This window comes from Carlito syrichta, unplaced genomic scaffold (assembly GCF_000164805.1).
Source record: "Carlito syrichta isolate Samal-C Ts95f unplaced genomic scaffold, Tarsius_syrichta-2.0.1 Scaffold303022, whole genome shotgun sequence".
Classification (NCBI taxonomy): Eukaryota; Metazoa; Chordata; class Mammalia; order Primates; family Tarsiidae; genus Carlito; species Carlito syrichta.
Window position 1 is genome coordinate 436,176 of NW_007247118.1, and position 23,971 is coordinate 460,146.

A 23,971-nucleotide genomic window follows, 5' to 3' on the forward strand; every position below is an offset into this window, starting at 1 on the left:
CTGCTGGGGACAGAAGACAGAGAGGAAGGTGGCACGGCTCCCACCGCCGTGAAGGCTGTGGCAGGACAGAAACGGCAGGCAACGTTTCAGGTGTTTGTGGCTTTGGGCAAATGCGAGTGAGTAAACTCTGGCCCCTTTCCATCAAGAATGGTACTTGTGATATTCATATATATATATTTATATTTGACGTGTGTATAGATATAGATACAGATATAGATATACCTATAGGTCTAGGTCTTCATCCATAGTTCCTGGCTCATAGCTGCCATAGCCCTGGTTACAGTCTTTTGTTAAAATGTTGGAGTGCTGAAGATCTCAGGAAATGGAATCTCTCTCTGTCACTGACCTTCTCTTCCTCTCTTTTCATATATCCTTTTTCCTCCCAGGAAAAAGGAGTCTTCCCCCTTCTTTCCGTTTTGGAGCTGGCCATAGGAATTCTTGGACCTACCTTGTCTCATGGTAGGTCATAAGACTCCCATTTCAGAAGGGGTCCTGCCACATGCCCTGGAGGAAGGAATGGTACATCCTGGAACCAAGATGAATCTGAACAGATAGGCCTTGCTGTGTTTCCCCGCTCCCTGTGCACCTTTCCTGTTGGATCACATTTCTACATGATTGTCAATCGTGCCTATCCAGTGAAATCCAGACTCAGGACCTCCACTGCTGTCTACTCCAATAACATATATTTATATCTGCAAGCCATACCTCTCTTCTGAGCTCAGTATCCAAGTATTCAGCTGTTTTGTTGACATCTTTTCATTTCCCAGAGGCCTCTCATGCTCTACTAAGTAAACTCTGTATCTCCCACCCTCTTACCTATATCCCAAACTTGACTCTTTTCTGTTGCTCCCTTTTGCCCCTTGTTCAGTAGATGTCACCGTTATCCATTGCCAAAGTGGAAATAGGGGTATCCTTGAGCCCCTCTTACCCCATATCCAATCTGTTAATAAGTCTCCTCAATTTTATCTTCCAAAGCAGGCAACTTTTCCACTAACAAAACCCTTCTTCCCGGGTTTAAGCTAAAGCCTTTGAATGATTGCATTGAAACCTAAATCTGCTAAACTTCTACCCACATCCACTCTGCCTTTCCCTCCACTCTCCAGACCATTCTGTTGAGTAGCCACGGGACGTGATTCCTCTCCGATCAAAATCTTATCCCTAATGCTCTGTAAGACACGATCCTTACCACCTCCCAATCCATATTCCCCCATTTCCCATCCACTTAGGCCTTTTGGTTACTCCTCATGTACCAGGCTTCCCACAGTTGAGTGAGTTAGTGCCCGTGCACTTGTCCTCCCCATTTCGGTTTAAACAATTCCTTGGGGAAACCAGATCTGATGTCCAGGTCCATGTGAAAGCTCTCCTGTTAGAAGCTTCTCATTGCATTGCTCCTCCTTAGCCTTTATGATTGTTTTTATGATTTTGCATGTAGTCTGTGAGTTTTTGTGTACTACCTGACTCTCCCCTAGAGAGTGTGAATGGGACCTGAATTTTCTCCTCAAGTGTGTTGTATATCATACAATAGGTATACAGCAAGCATCTGAATTGAAGAATTAAACAAATAGTGACTTCTGCTTGGAGGATCCCAGAAAGAAAGAGCAGGTAGCTTTTGAAATGGGCCTTGAAGAATTGGTAGGAGTTGTATTAGTGCAATTAGGAGGTGGGGGTGTGAGTGGCTTGAGCAGTTTCTGCCAGGAAAGCAGAGGCAGTTTGAGAATATCTAGTTCCATTAAGACTAAAACAATGGAATGGGAGTAAGAATGAAAAAAAAAAGTGTGGGAACAATTCTTGAAGAGCTCTAAGGAGTTACTTATATGGCTCAGGAAATGGCCTTCTTTAAACATCTTTATAAATGCTTTTATCAGGAGGAAAAAACAACTTGTAGAAACTCAGGGTTCTTAGCCCTCCCTCCTCTCCTGTTCTCTTTTCTATGATGTGAGATTTCTGAATAATCTTGAATATGTACCTCTGTGTCAGTTATTCTCAATTGTAAAGGAGATATAATTAAGGTTGCTTTATAAATGATGGCACACTTTTTTTAGTCTGGCAGCTTAAAAAGCTTCACTGTGCTAGGTGTAGACTTTAGAGTGTGGCCAGGCCAGTGGTGAGTTATTTTAGACTCCAGAAGTGAGTCAAAAGCTGCAGAGTTCAGAACACAAATGTGTTGATTTTTTTTTCTCCTCTCTGAAACTCAGAGAAATACATGTACTTTTTTAAATTTTTTTTTTTTTGGATCCTGAAATTTTCTTTTCCAAGAATATTACATAAAGATCAATGGATTTTATTTATTTTTTATATATTTTAAAACCTTTGTAGAGACAGTGGCTTGATTATAGTTCACTGGAACCTTGAACTACTGTGCTTAAGCAGTCCTCCTACCCTAGACTCCCAAGAATCTAGGACTGCAAGTGTCACCACCATGCCCAGCTAATTTTTAAAAATTCTTTTTAGTTACATGGTCTTGCTATATTGGCTAGACTGGTCTGTAACTTCTGGCCTCAAGTTATCCTCTCATCTCAGGCTACCAAAGTACTAGTATTATAGACATGTGCCATTGCACCTGGCCTGCACTTTAAGATTAGAAATGAGTTCAAATTTGGATTGTGTCATCTCTCTTCATAATCTCGGGCAAATTATTTCTCACCTCTGTGAGAAATGTTCTTTATGTTTACAAGCTTATTTTTGAAAATCTTAGCCGGGCATGATGGTTCATGCTTGTTATCCCAGCACTTTGGGGGTGGAGGCAAGAGGATTGGCTGAGCCCAGTGGTTCAAGACCAGCCTGGGCAAGTTGGCGAGACCTCGGCTCTACAATAAATCCAAAAATTAACTGGCCATGGTGGAGCACGCCTGTGGTTCCAGCTACTTGAAGGTCTGAGGTGGAAGGATCCCCTGAACCCAGCAGGTTGAGGCTGTGAACATGCCACTGCACTCCAGCTTAGGCGCTAGAGTAAGACTTTGACTAAAAAAAAACAAAAAAAGCCAGGCTCTGTGGCTCAGCCTGTAATCCCGTGCCTTTGGGAGGCTAAGGTGAGTGGATTGCCTAGTTTGAGACCCATCTGGGCAACTTGGCGAGACCTCATCTCCACAATAAATCAAAAAAAAATCAGCTGGGCATGGTAGCGCATGCCTGTAATTCCGGCTACTCGGAAGGCTGAGGCGGAAGGATCGCTGGAGCCAGCAGGTCGAGGCTGCGGTGGCCGGGAGCGGCCACTGCACTCCAGTCTGGGCGACAGAGTGAGACTCCAACTCAAAACAAAAACAAAAAAAATCTCATGTATACAGTACCTACTTGCCTGGCATTCAGTTAGTACATGTACCTTTTGCTCCTTTCTTCCAAATCTTTTGTTTATTTAATATTTATAAGTTGCTCTGTGTCCCTGGGTAGAGTGCAGTGCCATGATCATGGCTCACCACAGCCTCCACCTCCTGGACTCAGACAATTCTCCCATCTCAGCCTCCTGAGTAACTGGGACTACAGGCACACACCACCGCACCTGGCTCATTTCAAATTTTTTTGCAGAGACAAGGTCCTACAGTGTTGCCCAGACTGTCTTATTTTAATACTCCTAATCTTTTTTTCTCTTAACTTCACTTTATTCTTCACCAAACAGTTACCTATCTTTTAAAATAACTTCTTGTGTCATTTCTTCTTTATTCTCCACAATGATGTTTCATTTCTTTTTCTTTTTTTCTGAGTTGGAGTCTCTCTTGCTCAGGCTGGAGTGTGGTGGCACACTCACGGCCACCCCCGCGTCAACCTGCTGGGCTTTAGCGATCCTTCCGCCTCAGCCTTTCAAGTAGCTGAAACTACAGGCCCTATGCTACCATACCTGGCAAATTTTTTTGATTTATGCTAGAAATGAGGTCTTGCCAAGTTGCCCAGGCTGTTCTCGAACCTGTGGGCTCAGGCAATTCCCTCACCTCAGCCTCCCAAAATACTGGGATTACAGGCTTGAGCCACCGTGTTTCATTTTTTAATGTGATATGCTATAAAGACACTTGGAGACAATTTTATATAATATTTATTTATTTGTTTGTTGAGTTAGAGTCTCACTTCGTTGCCCAGGTTGGAATGCAGTGGTACACTCATGGCCACCCCAGTGTTGACCTGCTGGGCTCCAGCGAGCCTTCTGCCCTCAGCTTTCCAAGTAACTGGAACTACAGGCACGCTATGATGCCTGGTTAATTTTTTATTGTAGAAACGAGGTCCCACCAAGTTGCCCTGGCTGGTCTTGAACCCGTGGGCTCAGGCAATCCACTTGCCTCAGCCTCCCAAAATGCTGGGATTACAGGCTGAGCCACTGAGCCTGGTCAATTTTTTTTTAATTTTATATAATTTTTTTAATAGGAATATTTCATCATTTGAAGTGAAGTAATCTAGGTTTAAAAAAATGTTTTTATTTGGCCTAGGCGTAAATTCTAGGAAAAAAATTGAACTCTAAAATGGGACAATGGTGAATCCTGAAAGTTGGTTGCTAATTAAGATGCTTTTGTGAACAAACTATAGTTAAGACTTTTAGAGAATTCTAACTACTTTGTGCTGACATGTGTTAAATATTTTCAGAAGATGGCTGACCCATGGCAGGAATGCATGGATTATGCAGTAACCCTAGCAAGACAAGCCGGAGAGGTATGAACTAAAATTGTGTCAGCCATTTGTGATAGATGTGGGCAATGTGTGGCTATTTTATTAAATAAAACATGCATTTTGATTAATTTTTTTTTTCATTTTACTAAACACTTTCAATAAGGTGACTACTTTGATTTTATGTCATTAAACTTTTTGTGATGACAGTTGTGAATCTAAAATAGGGTGTAACAGGTGAGATGCAGTGATGATACCTGTAATCACAGCACATTTTGGGAGGATGAGGCAGGAGGATTGCTTGAGCCCAGGAGTTTGAAACCAGCTTGGGCAATACGATGAGACCTCATCTTTATAAAAATAAAAATAAAAAAATTAGCTGAGTGGTGGCTTATACCTGTAGTCCTAGCTTCTCAGAAGGCTAAGGCTTGAGGATGAGGCTGTGTTAGAGGCTGTGGTGAGGTATGATCATGCCACTGCACTTACATCTGGGTTACAGAGTAAGACCCCAACTCAAAAATAAAATTAAAAAAAAGAATGTAAGATTATATAATTTTGTATCTAGAAGATTATAACCATTAAAAGACTTTGTTATTAAACATTTTTGTAAGAAATTTTTAAGAATATATTTGAAGGTTGTCATTTAAGACATAGTATGTTTAAAACCCTTTCTGTATTTTATCTTTTTGTTTGATTTAAAATTACTTATGTCTTTTTCATTGGCTTACCAAAAAATCTTTTTTAGGTGGTTCGTGAAGCTCTTAAAAGTGAAAAGAATGTTATGTTGAAAAGTTCTCCAGTTGATTTGGTAACTGCTACTGACCAAAAAGTTGAAAAAATGCTTATGTCTTCCATAAAGGAAAAGTATCCATCCCACAGGTATTTCTTATTTTTATTTCAAATGATAAAATGAAACCTAGTTTGGAGTCAATATGGTAGGCAAATACTTTGATTCTAGACACAGAAACTGAGTTAACTTAAACTGAAAAGGAATTGATTTAGAGGGTGCTGGGCCGCTCAGGCTAGTGAGAGGAAAGAGGCACATCTGTAGGTGACATAGGAGCCACCATCGAGGATGGCACTGGTTGCCTTGTTCCTGATTCTGATGGTCTGAGTTCTTTCTGTCCACTCTTATGTCTTGACCTCGTTAACTTAAAATAACAAATCCTGGACAGAAGCATGTGGTTTCTGAGCTTAGGTTGTTTGCCATGTTCAAGCTGCCAGGGTGCAGGGACAAGGGAACACTTGGAATCCTCCATAGTAAGCTGAATGTTTGGATACCAGGAAGCTAGTGTGACAGATTTGCCATTGGCATGATTTAGAAATTCAGTTTCATTCTCTATATTATAAGCTTATTATGGTCGAGTGGTATTAGCTTTGGATAGTTTGAGGGAAAATCCTGAAATCAAGGGTCTTTTACGGGCACAGAAATTTAGCAGAAGCATTGTCATCCTTCTAAAGTGTTAGCACTGTCATTCTGAACGTCTTCCTTGTCATGCCGTTTGCCATCCTAGTCTGTGTAGTAAAGGAAATCTTATGGTTTGAAATTTGTTGAAAGAAATATAAAGATCAAGAATATATGATTCTTGCTTTTAGTTTCATTGGTGAGGAGTCTGTGGCAGCGGGAGAAAAATGTGTCTTAACTGACAACGCTACATGGATCATTGACCCTATTGATGGAACAACTAACTTTGTACATAGGTATGTTTCTAATTTTTTAATATAATGACTCTTTGTATGGTACCTGTATAGATTTTTTTAGTACTCTGTTAATGGACATATGCATTTTAGAAACTTACATTATTTGTTTATGCTTATTTATTACTGAAAGTGTATATAAAGTGTAATTGTAGAGCAAAATGTATTATGGAGACTTCTCATCACATATGCAGGAGATCAAGAAATATTAATGGCATGATCTTATCTTGTGTCATAAATTGCCTTGTTCACCATTCCTTTTTTTTTTTTTTTTTTTGAGTTGGAGTCTCACTCTGTTGCCCAGACTGAAGTGCAGTGGCCGCTCCCATGCACTACCATGCCTGGCTAATTTTTTTGATTAATTGTAGAGATGAGGGCTTGCCAAGTTGCCCAGGCAGGTCTCGAACCCACAGGCTCAGGCAATCCACTCACCTCAGCCTCCCAAACCGCGGGATTACAGACTGAGCCACCGAGCCTCACTCACCATTCTTTTTCTCATTATTGAAACCATATAAAAATGGATACAGATGGTATTGCTGCTTTGAGATCAACAAAGAAACAAATGAAGGCCATTGCCAGACCATCACTGCCATTGCCAGGCCATTGTGGCCAGTGCCTTGTTAAGCTGTAGTGTGGCCATGTGCTCTTTGAGCTATGGCCAGGCCATATTTTTTTAAGCTTTGGCCCCCTCCCCTATTTTGATGAGGTGAATCACCTCTTTCTCTCTCTAATTTACTTTCTAAATAAACTACATTTTCTAATCTAAAAAAAAAAAGAAACAAATGAGGTAACTATTGGAGTGTTGCTAACGTAGAATGAGTTCAGTCCAGGAGAGAAAGCAGAGTTAGAAAGTGCAGAGGTGTTAGAATCAACAGTCTTTGACTTGAATTCTGGTGCTTTTTTATTGGATTTGTGACCTAGGACAAGTCGTAGTTCTTAATAAATTTATAAGATGGTCATATTAGGGGCACCTGCCTTATAGAATTGTTTATTTTAGAGACTCAATGAGTAGTACATTTAGAGAAGTACTTAGAATGGTGCCTGACACAGAGTAAGTATAGCTCAGTATATTATCACTATAAGAAAACCTGATGGAACGGTCTATGAAAGCTAAAATGAGTAGTCTAGTTTGTGGTTATTCCACATAGGTGTCATACTGGAAATTGCCATGGAGTTATACATATCTGTACTACATATAGAAGCAAAGGTCTAGAACTTACATGTTAGAATGTTGTATCTTTTTTTTTTGAGTTGCAGTCTCACTCTGTTGCCCAGGCTGGAGTGCAATGGCACACTCCCCACCACCCCAGCATTTACCTGCTGGGCTCCAGTGATCCTTCTGCCTCAGCCTTCCAAGTAGCCAGAACTACAGGCATGTGCTACCACGCCTGGCTAATTTTTTTTGTTGTTGTTGATTTATTGTAGAGATGAGATCGCGCCAGTTTGCTTGAGCTGGTCTCAAACCCATGGGCTCAGGCAGTCCACTCGTCTCAGCCTCCCAAAGTACTGGGATTACAGGCTGAGCCACTGAGCCCGGTGAATGTTGTATCTTTTAAGTATGAAAAGGGAAAGATGCTAGTGATATATTGTGAAGATTTTATTTTCAGTACTTATGTTGAACCTGCTTTGTCTATTTTCTTGATTTTTTTTTCTTTTTGAGTCAGTGTCTCTCTGACGCCCAGGCTAGAGTGCAGTGGCACAATCACGGCTCACTGCAGCTTGGACTGCCTGAGCTCAGGTGATTCTTCTGCCTGAGCCTTCCAAGTGGCTGGGACTACTGGTTGATGTGTGTCACCACATCTGACTAATTTTTTTATTTTTTTTGTAGAGACAAGGTCTCACTATGTTATCCAGGATGGTCTCAAACTCCTGGGCTCAAGTGATTTCCCCACCCAAAATGCTAGAATTATAAGCATGAGTTACCACACCCAGCCTGTTTTCTTGAACTTGATTCTCTTGTGAGTCAGAAATTGTAACGTGTGTGTTCAAACTGTCATGCAGTCATAGAAATGGGCAAACAGCTTACTTTTCATATGTCAAACTGCAGGTTTGGTCTTGGACTAGGGACAAGTAACAGCAATTTGTTTTGAACAATGCAGTAATAACTAAGTCTGTCAAGGGTGCAGGCTGTGGGGAAAATGTTCTTTTTTAACAACAATGTACCATTTTTTTCGGATTTATTTTTATGTCTTAAAAAAATATTTTTACATAATTACTGTATTCATAGCTTTGACAACAAAAGACAAAAATCACACAGTTCAGTGGCAGTGGCTTGTGCCTGTAATCTCAGCCAATTGGTAAGCTGAGGTGGGAGAGTCCCTTGAACCCAGGATATTGAGACCAGCCTGGGCAACATAGCGAGACCCAATCTCTACACAAAAACAAAAATTTATTTATTCGAAATTGGCATGCAGTGCAAAGTGCTCTTTCCACTTCTGCTCCCCAGTTTCCCAGGATCCATCCCTGGAGGTGACCATTGTTATCAGTCTCCTGTGACTCCTTTCAGAGATATTTCATGCATATAGAAGCATCTTCTATGGATGTATGGATTTATATGTATATAATACCCCTTTTCTTTCCTATCTACACAGTGGGTTGTATATTATGCACACTGTTCTGAATCTTACAATTTGGAGGAGGAGGGTTGTTACTGTTTATATGAAAAAATTTGTTAGCACTATAAAAAGATAAATGTTATTAATTTTATTAAAAATAAGGTATATTATGGTAAATTGTGTTTGTCTTTTTCTTAAAGATTTCCTTTTGTAGCTGTTTCGATTGGCTTTACTGTAAATAAAAAGGTATGTTATTTTCAATGTGTAGTTGATAAAATGCATTGCTCTCATTTTCTAAAAAGGTATTTTCTATAAGTGTGTCTTTATAATAAATTCCAGTTTGTATATTTAATTCACATAACTGCAATATTTTAAATGTAAGCTTTTGAACTGTTAAAATTTTCATGATACAATCCCAGGAAAGAAAACTTAATGATTCCTGAGAAGGAGAAGTTGAAAGGAGAAAATACATTACAAGTAACTGAAGTATAATTCAGAATTTAGTCACCATTATATATTTGATAGAGTCAGGTGTGTTAGGAGTTGATATGTGCTCTATCTTTGCTTTTTAAAATGAAGTTGACACCATATGATGTGTAATCTAAAATGCTTCATGGAAGAGGTGGGATGTGAGCTGTGAATGCTTAAGTACACGTCAATGAAGGGAGGCTCTCAGACACTAGCAAGTAGCAGGGCCTAAAGTATGGTTGTAAACCGCAGACTATATTTAGGAATCTATGCATAACTGAATCCTTATGTCTAAAGCAGTAGAATAAAATTTGTAGCTACTGCATTTTTTGTTTGTTTATTTGGTTGGTCAAACAGTGAAAGATGTTTGCTATATCTTACATACCTGCCTTCAAGGAACTATTGATATGTTTGATCAACATGTACACAAAACAGTTAAGAAATTTCCAAAAATGAAAACACAAAATAGTACAAATGAAAGCTTAACCATAGGGTTGTATTAATCAGTGAGAACATCCACAGGGAGCTATGTGGGTGTTTATTAGTGTATGATCAGTCCTGGGCTATGTGCTGTCCCTGCCATTGAACCCACAATTCAGCACAGTTAGGTGTGTGAACAGATGAGGATATTACTTGGTGGAACCATGAAAAAGAAAAAAACTGAGAACACAGGATGTAACCAATTCTGCTGATAGTGGGTTAGAGAAATCTCATAACAGAAGACGTCTTAGAAGTTGGTCATCTGAGTAGGCCCTTAGGAAATTAGAGATTTGCCAGATAAAAAAGAAGAGGAAAGCAATGTAATCAGAAAGCACAGTTTGGAGAAGGTGAAGAGCATGGTGTGTAGGAGGAATGGTGAGATGTTCATGGAGGGGAAACACTATAAGTAGACAGGGCAGAGGTTGGAGAGATGAGTTAGTTGTGGCCTTGCTGTGAGGCACTGTGACCTGTCCATGCGAAAACATTTAGTTTTTGATTCTAGGTAGTAGGAAACCAGTAGAATTTTTTAAGTGGAAAGCAATAGATAAATTCAGCAATGTAGAGATTATACTAGGGAGTGAGTCACTCTTAACTAAGATGCGGCAGTGAGCATAGCCAAAGCAATGCCAACATTGGAAAGCGCTTTTAAGATAAAATTTGAAGGCTGAAATTTGTGGGAAAGGAATGAGAGATGATGTGGCAATGAGTTATTTTGACTTTTTTGATCCAGGTTTCTGCAAGACTAGGTTCCAAAGCATAGGTTCTTATCTGTGATGATAGGATTGATGGGAGCCAAATTTAAAGGTAATATTTAAATTTGTAGACTGGAAAGGACCAACCTGTAGGAATATGTAGAGCTAAAAGGGACATGGAAGCAATGGAAGAAGGGAAAAAGGCCTAAGGAACACGACTTCATGGTGAAGCAGAGAAAAAAGTTCTAAAATCATGACACTGGGATGGATTCGTGAACGAGGTAAAACAAAGAGAGTAATGCTGGAAACATGGGGGAACCATGTGCTTCAATTAGGTATTGAAGTATTGATGATATCCAACAGTCTCCAGTTGAAGGCATTTGGTCAGGAAGAGTTCACTGAAGTTCTTTGTGGGCAGTTTAATGTATTAAAAGGAGAATATGAGATACAAAGTGTAGATTTCTCTGGCAGTGAAAAGGAAAGGAGAGAATATTCAGAAGGTTTTGCCAGGGAGGGAGAAACTTGGGGAGAAGGAGTGAGAAGAAACATCTAAGAGAAGAGGGATCAGTATATGGAGCCGGTTTTCAGAGTATACATTAAAGGGTAGAAATCCTAGCAGAAGGAAGTGCTCACCTTAAAAAAATAAGAAAGATCTATCTTTGTCTGAAGCAAGAGAAAGGGCGATATGGTGGGTGCCCTTACCTAAGTCTGGATGTGGATGGGAGAAGAGTTAAGGATCTCAGATCCAATGACCTCTTTCTCTGGTTAGGCTGGAAGTTGGCATGGTAAGTATCCCATAGTTTAGCCGTTTTTATCCATTATTAGTAGTAATATGCCAGATTTTCTTGTTACTTACTTAGAAAGAAGTATTGACTGATGATAAAAGAAACTTAAGGTTTGGTGAAAGATACTTGTTTTCCTTCTGCAGATCGAATTTGGAGTTGTATACAGTTGTGTGGAAGATAAGATGTACACTGCCAGGAAAGGAAAAGGTGCCTTTTGTAATGGCCAAAAACTACAAGTTTCACATCAAGAAGGTAGGTTTATTCTCCAATGTTTGGTGCAATTGATTTTATGTGCTCATGTTTTATTGTTTTTTAATGCTCATCTGCAGAGTTGTCTTAGTGTTCACTGATTTGCAAATTGTGTTTATTTTCTGTCTTCTTTTATTTCTACTTCAGTCTTCAATGTGGAGTTCAAGTAGGGAAAGAAGTGTAATTTAACAAACAGTTCAGGCTCAGCACTGTATTAGGAGATGGAGAGGGGAAGATGATTCAGACTGGCTTTCTCCCCTCATGGAGTGCATGGTTTATGTTTTAGTCACTGCATCTCAAATTTGTAGAATTCCTGTGAGCTGATGTTATTGGGACCAATTACTAGAAAGTAAATTGTTGGAGAAAAGTCCATTGAGGCTGGGATTCACTAAAACTTTCTTTTTTCTGAGCAGGAGGGTAGGCATTTTAAGTCTTCGTGTTTGTCTGCTGTTGTTCTACAAGGAAGAAGCTTAGGCAAAACTAATTTAGAGAGTTTATTTGGGCTGAGGTTGAGGACTACAGCCTGGGACACACTTCTAGGTTGCCTTGGTGAGTGCTCCAAAGAACAGAGGACAAACTCAAGTTTTTCAGAGTAAGAAGACGAATCAAGAGAGGGGGATGTTACAAAAGTTGTTCGTCTGAAATTCTTGTTGATTCACAGAAATAATATTGGATATACACTGTTGAACTATAGAGTGATAGCACTTTATAGCTACTTAGGGTCAGTTAGTCTACAGCCTACATAGCAAGTGGCTTTAATAGGTAATTATTTAGCTCAAGGGGGAGTGAGATATGATGGACATTGTATTAATATTTTAAATGCTTCTCTCGACTTGATAATTTAAAGGAGCTGGCATAAGTTACTTCTTTTTTTTCTCAAAGCTGATTGAAGTTTTGAGTTATCTTTCTTCCATAAAACTACATTCAACATTTTCTACAGTTTGCAATTTGAGATCCTAAGTGCAGCAAGATACTTGCAGTACACTGACTTCAGAATCTTTGTGAACTTTCATAACTTTTCCCTTCAATCAGCCACTTCATTTGAGAGAAGATTTTTGGTTCATTTCCTTTTTATTGAACTCTAGGATGCCAAAGATTGGATGATACATCCTAATTTTCCAGATTTTTTTTTTTTTGAGTTGGAGTCTCACTCTGTCGCCCATACTGGAGTGCAGTGGCCTCTCCCGGCTACCGTAGCCTCGACCTGCTGGGTTCTGGCGATCCTTCCTCCTCAGCCTTCCAAATAGCCAGAATTACAGGCATGCGCTACTACGCCCACCTGATTTTTTGATTTATTGTAGAGATGAGGTCTTGCTACCCAGGCGAGTCTCGAACCCGCGGGCTCAGACAATCCACTCACCTCAGCCTACCAAAGGCGCGGGATTACAGGCTGAGCCACCGAGCCCGGCTAATTTTCCAGATGTTAACCTGTGAAAAAATGTGCCTCTTGGAACTGAAGTAACCTGATAGCTTTCCTAGAAACAGTCTTTCCCTTTGTGTAATCATTCTTCCCTTTACATATTCAATTAAGTTATGTAACCGTTAGAAGTAGTACAATAACTATAAAATGGTCAGAACAAACACAGCTAATGAACACCTCAGCTAGTGGTAGGAGATGAAGTGTTGGGAGTGTCGAGTGTGTCTTAAGTTTCAGTCATGATGTCTCAGAGGGGAATGAAAAGCACTGGGCCATCTCAGCTTAGAAGATAAAAGTCAGAGAAGAGCCACCATACATGGTGGCTTCAACTTTTGTTTTATTTCAAATCTATGAATTTAATTTCTTTTACTTTTTTCATATTTAAGATATTTGCTCATTTCCCACTAAAGTTATCGTGCATGCAGGCAAATTGGCTATGTTCTGTATTTTTTGGGGAATGGTCTAAGAAGCTGAACTCTTTGATACTTTTAAAAAGGATCATTTAGGGATAATAAATTTATCAGAATTTTAATATTTAAATGTATAGAAAGAAACATTTGATAAACTAGGAGGGGATAAAAATGTCCCTTTTTTCTGAATTATAAGTGTCATTTTTTTTCTAGAATTCTAACGATTAAAATTTAATGATTATTAAAAACACTTTCTTTTTAGATATTACCAAATCACTCTTGGTGACCGAGTTGGGCTCTTCCAGAACACCAGAGACCGTAAGAATTGTGCTTTCTAATATGGAAAGACTTTTTTGCATTCCTATTCATGGGTAAGTTCTTTTTATTTTCCACCTGAAGTTATAGATTGTTTAACATTTTTTAAAAATGTTTTTTAAATTTTTTATTTATTTATTTATTTTTATTTTTATTTTTATTTTTATTTTTTGAGTTGGAGTCTCACTCTGTTGCCCAGACTGGAGTGTAGTGGCCGCTTCCGGCCACCACAACCTCGACCTGCTGGGCTCCGGCGATCCTTCCACCTCAGCTTTCCAAGTAGCTGGAACTACAAGCACGCGCTACCATGCCCGGCTAGTTTTTTTGTTTTTTTTTTTTTTAATTGTAGAGATGAGGTCTCACCAAGTTGCCTAGGCGGGTCTCGAACCGGGCTCAGGCAATCCACTCACCTAAGCCTCCTTAATAAACAGTCTCCTACGTTGTCCATGCTGGTCTTGAACACTTGATCTTGATCTCCCAAAACACTGGGATTACAGGAGTGAACCACTATACTCAACCATTTAACATTTTAAAGGAATAAATTTTTCTCTAGAAATGAAATTTTTTTTAACAGAAATGAGATCAGTACCATAATTCTAATTTTGTACTGTAAATTAGCAAACTTTTTATTTTAAAATAATTTCAAACTTAAAAAGTTGTAGAAATCAAATAGTACAAAGAACAACTGTATACCCTTTTCTCCAATTCACCTGTTTTTGATATTCTGTTTGCTTTATCACTTAATTGTTCTCTCGTATTTTCTCTTGCTCTTTTTCTTTGTGTGTCTGTGTATGTGTGTGTGTGTGCACACATTTTTTTGGGCACCATTTTAGAGTAAATTACATACATCATGATTCCTTGAAAATAGGGACATTCTCTTCCATAACTATGGTACTGTTGATTTCATAAAATGCATTTTATTTAATCTGCCATCCATATTCCGTTTTGTCTTTTATAGAATTTGCCCTTCTCTCATGTAGTATTTAGCCTGGGTTAAGCGTTAGTTTTAGTTATGTCTATTTAGTCTCCTTTGATCTGGAACATTTCCACAGCCTAAGAAATTACTCGCTTTCCTTAATTTTTCAAATTATTTGCTTAGAATTCTGCAAGGTAGACTATATGTTTAATTTCAATTACTTTGATATTTATTGATAAAAGTATTTAGGCTGTTAATTTTTATCTGATCACTGCTTTCAATGTATCTCATAGATCCAGAGATTCTAATACTTACTCTTTTCATTATAATTATTTTTTATAAATTCTGTAATTTGTATTTCCTCTTATATTCTTAAAATTCTTAAATTTTCAAAAGAAGAGGTTGTCCTTGTTGATTGTTGCTTGTAACAGAATGCCTGAAACTGGGTAATCTATAAAGAAAAGGAATGTATTCTTTTACAGTTATGGAGGCTGAGAAGCCTAAGGTCATGGGTTGCATCTGGTGAGGGCCTTGATGGTAATGACTCTCTGTAGAATCCTGAGGTTGCACAGGGCATCACATCACGTGGTAGGGGGGTTGAGTGTGCTAGCTCAGGTCTCTTCCTGTTCTTATAAAGCCACCAGTTCTGTTCCCATGATAACCCATTAGTCTATTAATCTGTGGACTAATTCATTCATGTGGGCAGAGCCCTTATGACCCAGCCACTTCTTAAAGGCCCCAGCTCTTAAAACTGCCACATTGGGGATTAAATTTCAGAATGAGTCAGGCATGGTGGCTCATGCCTGTAACCCCAGCACTTTGGGAGGCCACACTGAAAGGATTGCCTGAGCCCAGGAGTTCGAGACCTGGACAACATGGTGAGACCTCGTCTCTGCAATAAATTTTTAAAAATTAGCTGGGCAGGGGGATGCACGCCTGTAGTCCCAGCTACTCAGGAGACTGAGACAGAAGGATTGCCTGAGCCCAGCATGTCAAGGCTGTGGTAGTCATGATCATGCCACTGCACTCCAGCCAGGGCTACAGAGTAAGACTTTGATTCAGAACAAACAAAAAATGAATTTTAGAATGAGTTTTAGAGGGGACAAACATTCAGACCATAACATTCCACTCCTGGTCCCAGAATTCATATCTTTTTACAGATATACTCATTGCATTCTCATGGTTCCAGTATGCCATCTACTCAGAAATTTAAAGACCAGAGCCTCATTTGTGAGCCTGGAAATCAAAACAAGTTATCTACTTTAGAGATACAATAGTGGCACAGGTATAAGACAGATATCCCCATTCCAAAAAAGAGAAATAGGCAAAAAGAAAGGAGTCTCATAACCTGTCTGGGTTATGTCCTCTGCACAGAAAGAAGATATACTGACAGCAATCACTGTAATAAAGTTTAATAAATGCAAGGCCATCAAACAGGAAAATGGAAGCTATTTCTCAAATCCACCTCCCCAAGAATTTTAGGCAAGGGTTTTTAAAGGAATATCATATCCTTAATGAAAGAAAGTATACATTTCATGAAAATGCAATATCACCATTGCTTTGCTTTGTATATTGTTTTTGATACCAATCAGATTTTTTGGTTTTTACATTATTTCATGTTTTGCCTAGAGGCCCTTTTACTTATTTTTTTCCTTTGGCTAATGGTTTTTAAAGGATCTATGTTAGAATTGCTCATTCGGTGTCAGTTTTCTATTTCAATATGTAGATTTATGTCTATTTCTGGAGAGTTTGTTTGAGGTACAGTTTCAAGTATTAGTGTACTTTTATCATTTTCATCTTAGGAGTCACCAGTAGGAATGTTCCACATCCTTTGTATCTTCCGTATCGGCTACTTTCTCTCTATCCCTTTTTACTTCTTTCTTTTGTTGCTTTTTCTCTTCTCCCTTTCTTATATTTCCTTTTTAATCTGTTCTTTTTGGGGCACCTTATAAATTATTTTCAATTGCTGATACAGTTTTTGGGTTTCCCCCCTACTTATTATTATTATTATTTATTTTTAGGTCTATTTCTGCTCTTAGTTTCTGTATTTCTGACTTAGTATTTTCTCCCTATATTTACAAGTATTTGTTTGAGGATATTTAACTCAGATTTATGTTTCATTTTATTCTATTTTATTGTTGGTTTTAGGGGGAGATTTACAGCAAAGAATGAAAAAACATTTTTATTAGTAATGTCAAATGTGTTACAGTCATTTTGTGTGAATATCATCTACTATTTTTTATTTCTATTGAAATTCTGATCAATAGGGTTCCTGGTGTCAGAGCTCCTTTTTTTTTTTCTTTTTTTTAATTGAAAGCACAATTTATTGAGGAGGCAGAAAAGTTCCCACAGTGGGTAAGGACCTGAGGGGATTGCCCCAGAGCTCCTTATTTTGTCAGTTCTGCCCTCTGTACAATCTTTTATGAGTATCTGTTAAGTGGTGGTTATAGACAGAGTTGACTTGTTTTATTTCTCATTCATTTATGCAGAATCCTTACTTTTTCACTCTTTGTTACAACTTTTCCTTCACTTATCTCTAAGAGGTACCACCTCTTTTATCTGATATGATTCTCCTCTGGAATAACAGTATTCCTGAGACTGCCTGGTTAGGTTATTCATATTTTCCAGCCCCTTCCCTGTAGCCAGGACTGTGAATACTAAGTGCTGATCTGTGTTCAGTGTTTTTGTATTTATTGTCTCATTGTTCTTTCTGAGGGTGGTTTTGTCTGTGTTCCCTGTGGATCCTCTGTTCTTCACAGTCTTCTCTGTCTTCTCTTCCCCACTCTCAGTTTCCACAGGCTTGCAGTGCTCTGTTAGAATTCATTTGTTTGTTTGTTTGTTTGTTTTTCCTTCTACTTACAGGTAGCTTGAAAGTTTGTGTTTTCTGCTTCCTAGAAATGCTGAAGGATTGGGTCCTGTGGGTTTGATTTGTCCTCCTTGTTGACTTAATTTTATTTTTATCAGGAGAGTATCTGGGAATTTCAATATCAACATGCCGCTATCATTCTCTAAACCTCAGAGTTCTTCTATAATGATATTTTTATAAGTGAAGAAATTAAAAGCAAATACTTATTTTACTTTTATACTTAAATTTTCAAGAAAAGCTAGAGATTTCAGATTCTTAAGTTTAATATAGTTAACACTATATTAAATAGCGTTGCTCTGACATTTATACTTGTTTGTATGAAAAAGTAATAACAGTTTATTATTCAACAAAATCTGTTGATTTTGAATTAATAACATAAATTATTTTATTTCACTGCCTACTGTTCCTACTTTCTTCTCCTTCTGAAAATATCACCACTGAGTTATAAGACTCTTAGAAGTAATCAAAAGTCATCTGATAATCCAGATGAGTTGACTGTGGTTCAGAGAGGTGACACAGCTGCCTGAGATCACACAGCTAGATACAGACATGACTAGAAACCCAACTTCCAGATCATTTCTCTTTCTCTGATATTAGACTTTTCTTTTAGAAGTCAGGACATTCAAAGTATAGTTTGACAATTGTATAAACTAATTATGGGCTATAAATTTGTGGTCTATATAGTAATGAGTAAAGTAAAAGAGGGAGTCACTATCAAGTAGCTATAGAACCTCTCAGAAAGGTATCCTGGAGAGAAGAGCAATAAACCTGTTGCTACAGTGGACTGCCTTGAAGCAAGGACTTTTACCCTGGGCAGTAAAATGGTTATGTTAGTCATAAAAGAACTGAAAATGGTTTACAACTTTAACCTTTAATTTTGCCATTGACTGAAGTAAAAGTTAATTTTTACTTCAGGAATTTTTCAAAAGGATAATCAGGAAAATATTTCCCAAGGGACATGCTGACTTAACTGATTTCTTTGGGGATCCTTTCTGTTTAGGCGACACATCAGTTTTTCAGTGTCAGTTCAGAATTGCATAGATAAAACAAAATGAAACCAAAGTCATAATCAGAATGAATAGCTTAAACAGATAGAAACAGAGTAATAAGTTCCTAACTAGGAAACAACAATTATGAGGCAGAGTAAATTTTTGTGGATTGATTTCCTTTGTTTAATTTTTTGGGAATCCATTTAGATATGCACTTATGTCCATTAGTTGGCATTTTCCGGAATTGTGTTTTAGAGATTAGTTTAATCATAAATATATCTGCTTTTAAAAGGAGCTTTTATATACTAGACACTCTGCTAGGTGCTTTACACATATTTGTCCTCATTATGGTAGTGATCAAAGATAAACTGATATCCTCATTTGATGAAAAGAAAGGTAAAACTCACAGAAGAAACTTTGTCAAGATTATGAGGTTTTGTTTTTTGTTTTTGAGTTGAAGTCTCACTCTGTTGCCCAGGCTGGAGTGCAGTGACACAATCATGGCTCATTGCTGCCTTGACCTCCTGGGCTCAGGAGATCCTTCCATTTTAGCCTCCTGAGCAGCTGAGACTACAGGTGCATGCCACCATGCCTGGCTAAATTTTTGATTTTTTTTTTTTTTTCTGTAGAGACGAGGTCTTGCTATGTTGCCTAGGCTGATCTGGGACTCCTGGGCTCAAGTAATCATCACATCCCAGTTTCCAAAGTGTTGGGAATATAGGTGTGGGCCACTGAGCCATGATTACAGTTTTTAAGCAACTGAGCATGGAAACAAATTCAAATCTTTGTGACACTAAAATAGTCCTTTTTACTCTATACTATATTAGCTATGTAGGAGGATCAGACTAAGATAGGATTCAGAACACAGGGTGCAGAATCGAGACCATAGCCTTAATTACTTGGTAATTAAGTAATCTTTTTAGTCATCTTTTGGTAATATTTGTCTATAAAATAATATGCTTTTGCTGAATACAAGACCTCTTGTCTGAGAGCCCATGATGTTCATTAGAAGTAGCAGAAGCATCACTAGTAGGTATCGTTGTTCTGCTACCCTAGGCTTGAATCTCTAAGTAGAATACCAAAGGATTACTCATGAAAGTTCTTAGCATTTGCTTTCTATAATGTGAGATGAACTATCACATATTCCGTGAAAAAAGGGGGAAAACACACCTTTCTTAGTAAACTAAAAAACCACTAAAGTTAACTTGACTTTTTTTTATTTAGGAAACAAACATCCTTGGCAATTTATTGCACTTGCTAGTTCTTTATTAAATTTGATGTGCAGCAAAAGCACAGAGAGGCAAACATTTCAAATCAAAGATGCTATGTTATTCCAATTCTTTTTAAAGAGAGTGCTTTGGCATAATAAGTACTTAGGAGCAATATTTTTTTATTTTTATATTTTAGTAATAAAACAAATATTGCATTAGTCATTAATCTCTTACTATTTTTTTAAAAAAACATTAAAGGATCTTGTTTAACCAAACTTACTGCCTTATTTCCAGAGGTTTAAACAGTTAAAAAAGCAGTGAGTAAAAACCACTTGAAAGTAACTTGCAGACATGATCTTTTTCTTTTAAATATACATTCCATTGTGTATTTCTTTAATAAAAAAATAATCTAACACAATCACAGTAAGGATGTTAACATTGATACATAACCAATATAGAGATTTAAAAATTTTAATCCAAGATCCATTCTGGGATTGTGCATTCCATTTAGTTTTTATTTCTCATCAGTTTTCTTTAATCAAGAGCAGTTGCTTAGTCTTTCTTTGTCTTTTATGACCTTGACATTTTTCAATGGTGTAGGCCAACTATTTTGTAGTATGTCTCTTGATTTGGGTTTGTCTGGTTTCTTCATGATTATGTTTGGATTATGCATTTTTGACAGGAATGAAATAATGTTCTGTCCTTATCAGTGCATCGTATCTGTTTGTCCCATTATGGTTGATATTAATTTTGATCACTTGGTAACGGTAGAACATTGTAGAGATGCTGTTATTATCACTGTACTTACTATGCATCTTGTGAAGAGATACTTTGACATTATGTAAACGTTTAACTTTCATCCTCTAATTTTAGCATTTATTGGTGATTCTCTGAGTCAGTTCTAGCTCTATAATTGCTGCAAATAGTATCCATATTCATCAAAACTTGGTGTAATTTCAAGTCAGCAGTGCTATGAGAAGGCCAACCTGAAATAGTCTTCCATGGCATGCATAGGTCTATGTTGAGCCCAGGCCTACTGTTAATGCTTTAGGCACTCCTGCATGATGCACACCCAGTTGGCACTGATCAATACCATAATTTTTGCCTTCTAGAGACAATTTGCATTGCAGGGTGTATATGTATGTATGTATATAAAATATAAGCCATAGTGCCTGTGTTTAGACAAATATGAATATACTTGCATTTCATTATAGTGTAGCATTTTACTCCATGTTTTTTCCTGAAAATTTATTGTTTTAATGTTTATCTTATGTGATTGTTTTGTGTGGTGTGAGGGTTAGGTTTTTTTTATTTATATAGTACATCATAATTACTTTTTGTGTAAGTTTTTAGATTTTTTTTTTGCTTTTGTTTTTTTAGTCAGGATGTCACTCTTATTGCCCAGGCTGGAGTGCAGTGGCGTGATCACAGCTCACCACAGCCTCTAACTCCTGGACTCAGGCAATCCTTCCATCTCAGCCTCCCAAGTAGCTGGGACAATAGGCACATGCCACCACGCCCAACTAATTTTTTGATTTTTTTGTAGACGCAAAGTCTTGCTATGTTGCTGGGCTCAAGCAATTCTTGCCTTGGCTTCCCTTATGTGTTGTGATTTGCACTCCGCCTGTATTTTTAATTAAAGTTACATACCACCTTTTTTTGACATTTACCCTCTAGATGGGTTTAAGTTATCTCAACCAACACTAAACTGAAGTTTAGGAGTACCTTATTTGAAAGGATTATTTTTCCGATCTTATTTCTAAATGTTATCTGTTAGGATCCGGGGTGTTGGAACAGCAGCTGTTAATATGTGCCTTGTGGCAACTGGAGGAGCAGATGCGTACTATGAAATGGGAATTCACTGTTGGGATGTTGCAGGAGCTGGTATTATTGTTACTGAAGCTGGTGGAGTGCTAATGGATGTCACAGGTAAAATTTTGGGACAGTGGGCATTTTTCTCTCCACATCTGTTGAAACTTTCTCCATATATAGAGTTTTGAAAAAAGTTTTATGTGTGTTAAACTTTTAAAGCAGAAACAAACTGTAATTTTGTATAAAATAAAAATAAACAGTAGGAGATAGAAGCAAGGACAAGAGCTAGTGGTCATGTGGAACTGATGATGATAAATGACTTCACCTTTTCAAATGTGATAACAATCTCCTGAGGGGCTGTAGAGAAAGTCTGACAGTCACTGAGCTGTGGCTTGTACCCAGAGCTCTTTCGTGGTGACTGTGGTGATAGTTGATGATGGGCTTCCTCCACCATCATTCTCTGCCTTGGACTGAGGGAGTTTAAGTATTTGCTTTGATCTTATGGTGAAATTTGTAATGTGAAGGGTGAACCTGGGTTCACAGAATTCACCAGTGATCTGGGAGAAAGGGAACAAAGAAATAGGAAGTGGGAAGGACAGTGGTATAAAAAAGCATTGCAGATAAATTTTCTGTCCAGAGATTCTCAAACAATAAAGAGGTAATAAGAGTGCACAAAAGAAGCAAAAGAAAGAGAAAAGACGACATTTTTCAGGATGGTATGACTTTAAAACCTCCCTTTAGCCCGGCAACTGGTGTTTACTAAAAAAATATGCTTAAAAACTTAGTTGTGTACTACCAAAGCTTAACCATTGTAATTATGTGACAGAATAGATTATTTTAAAGAAAACAAAGTATTAAAATGTTATAATTAACCATAGTATATATTTCTGTAATAGTTTTATATGAATTATTTTTGTACTAGATATGATTATTTTCCATACTTGATTTGCTTTTAGGTGGACCATTTGATTTGATGTCACGAAGAGTAATTGCTGCAAGTAGTAGAGCATTAGCAGAAAGAATAGCCAAAGAAATCCAGGTACTACCTTTGCAACGAGACGATGAAGATTAATTACAACAGCCTCATATTCAATCACAGTTGCTTTGACCTGAATTCGCTGACTTACTAATGGATATCTGTTTCAGGTGTATGATATGCTTGGTTTAAATTGTCTTTGCCCAGATAAAAAATTGGAACTCGTTCCATAGTTTACTAAGACTCAGTTTGCAAGAATAGATATAATGTTTGCTTAATTATCTTTAAAAATTTGCGTGTAAGAATGTACTTAGGAAAATTACACAGGAAGTACACTGTTCATGAGATATCAACTGAAAGAGTCAATTAGCAATCTTGAATTTCTAAGTATCTGTATTCCTTGGACATTATGACTTACTATGTAAATACATAGAGTGTCACCTAGGTTATTACCTGTTTAGGAAAAAAATTTCTTTTTAGTTTCAAAAGCCATATTTAATTAAATTTGTAAGGATATACCTAGTACTTCCTAGACTAAGGTTTCTTTCTTTTCGGAGAACCTTAATTTTTTTATTCTTCAATGCCTACATAGCACCTGACACATTACTTGTCAAATAGTAGGCAATTCAAGAACAAAAATTGTAAGAATGAATATTTTGAAGGCAGCAAATCCTAGTTACAACTGATAAAGTAATGAGCTCACCATTCTGTATTTTTGCTTCAGGATTCGAAGTAAACGTTTTCTAGGTATCTTTTTTATATTTCACATTACCATACCATTTCACATTACCATACTACCAGATAGTGTAGTGTTGCTTATTGTAGTCATTTCTGCAATGAATGTATTTTCCAAAGCACTTTGTTACAGTATAAGTTTGGATTTCCTTTAAGTCCCTGTGTAATAGAGAATAATCTTACCAGAAAGCACTCTACTCAGGTATCTGACATAATTAGAAACAGTCTAACATTTTTACTGAATTCAGTATTCACATTTTGAGGATGTTTAGACTGATGTGGTGTGCTGGCTCATGTACTGTGTTGTTAATATTGAACTGTTTAGTTTTTTCCCAAACTCGGTATTTATTTTCATTGCTGCTGGATTCTATTCAGCCTTTAAATACTCCTGCACAGTCTTTGGCCTATCCAACTTAAAAAGAAAATTTTACTGGTTCATAGGCATTTTTAAAGGATTAATTTATTATTTTAGTCTTGTCCCTTAGCACATGAACAGACTACTGAGTTTTATTATAGGTTTGTATGAGCCTTGTATTTGATAAAATGAAGAGTGCTTCTATAATGTTTTCAAGGTAGGGAGTTATTTTATTGTTGTGTGCATCTAATATATTAAATTAACTTATAGAATTTGGATACTATAATTACTGTATTTGTATGGCTGAACACATGCACTTAAAACATCTGATACTGTATTCTAAGAACGGTTGTTTTTGCAATTAAATTATTTTAATTAAGAAAACGATCCTGAATAAAATTTTAAATAAAAAGTGTAATTGATATTTACATTATTAAAGTTTATAGTTTAAACTA

The 23,971-nt window shown here is 37.4% G+C and overlaps 1 protein-coding gene across 4 annotated transcripts in view; it reads left to right on the plus strand.

Annotated features, from left to right (window-relative positions):
• IMPA1 (inositol monophosphatase 1) overlaps positions 1–23,971 on the plus strand; it is a 24,267-nt gene extending 296 nt beyond the window's left edge. The window contains exons 1-9 of one of the 4 annotated variants that reach the window (XM_021712033.1): positions 68–116; positions 4,567–4,632; positions 5,333–5,466; positions 6,184–6,288; positions 9,041–9,086; positions 11,409–11,517; positions 13,604–13,712; positions 21,416–21,567; positions 22,407–23,971. In XM_021712033.1, the coding sequence (XP_021567708.1) occupies positions 111–116; positions 4,567–4,632; positions 5,333–5,466; positions 6,184–6,288; positions 9,041–9,086; positions 11,409–11,517; positions 13,604–13,712; positions 21,416–21,567; positions 22,407–22,522 (843 nt within the window). In that variant the 5' untranslated portion in view covers positions 68–110 and the 3' untranslated portion in view covers positions 22,523–23,971. Of the gene's footprint in view, positions 1–67; positions 117–4,551; positions 4,633–5,332; positions 5,467–6,183; positions 6,289–9,040; positions 9,087–11,408; positions 11,518–13,603; positions 13,713–21,415; positions 21,568–22,406 lie in introns of those variants that run through there. The other 3 variants (XM_021712034.1, XM_008057474.1, XM_021712035.1) reach the window with 3 other exon arrangements.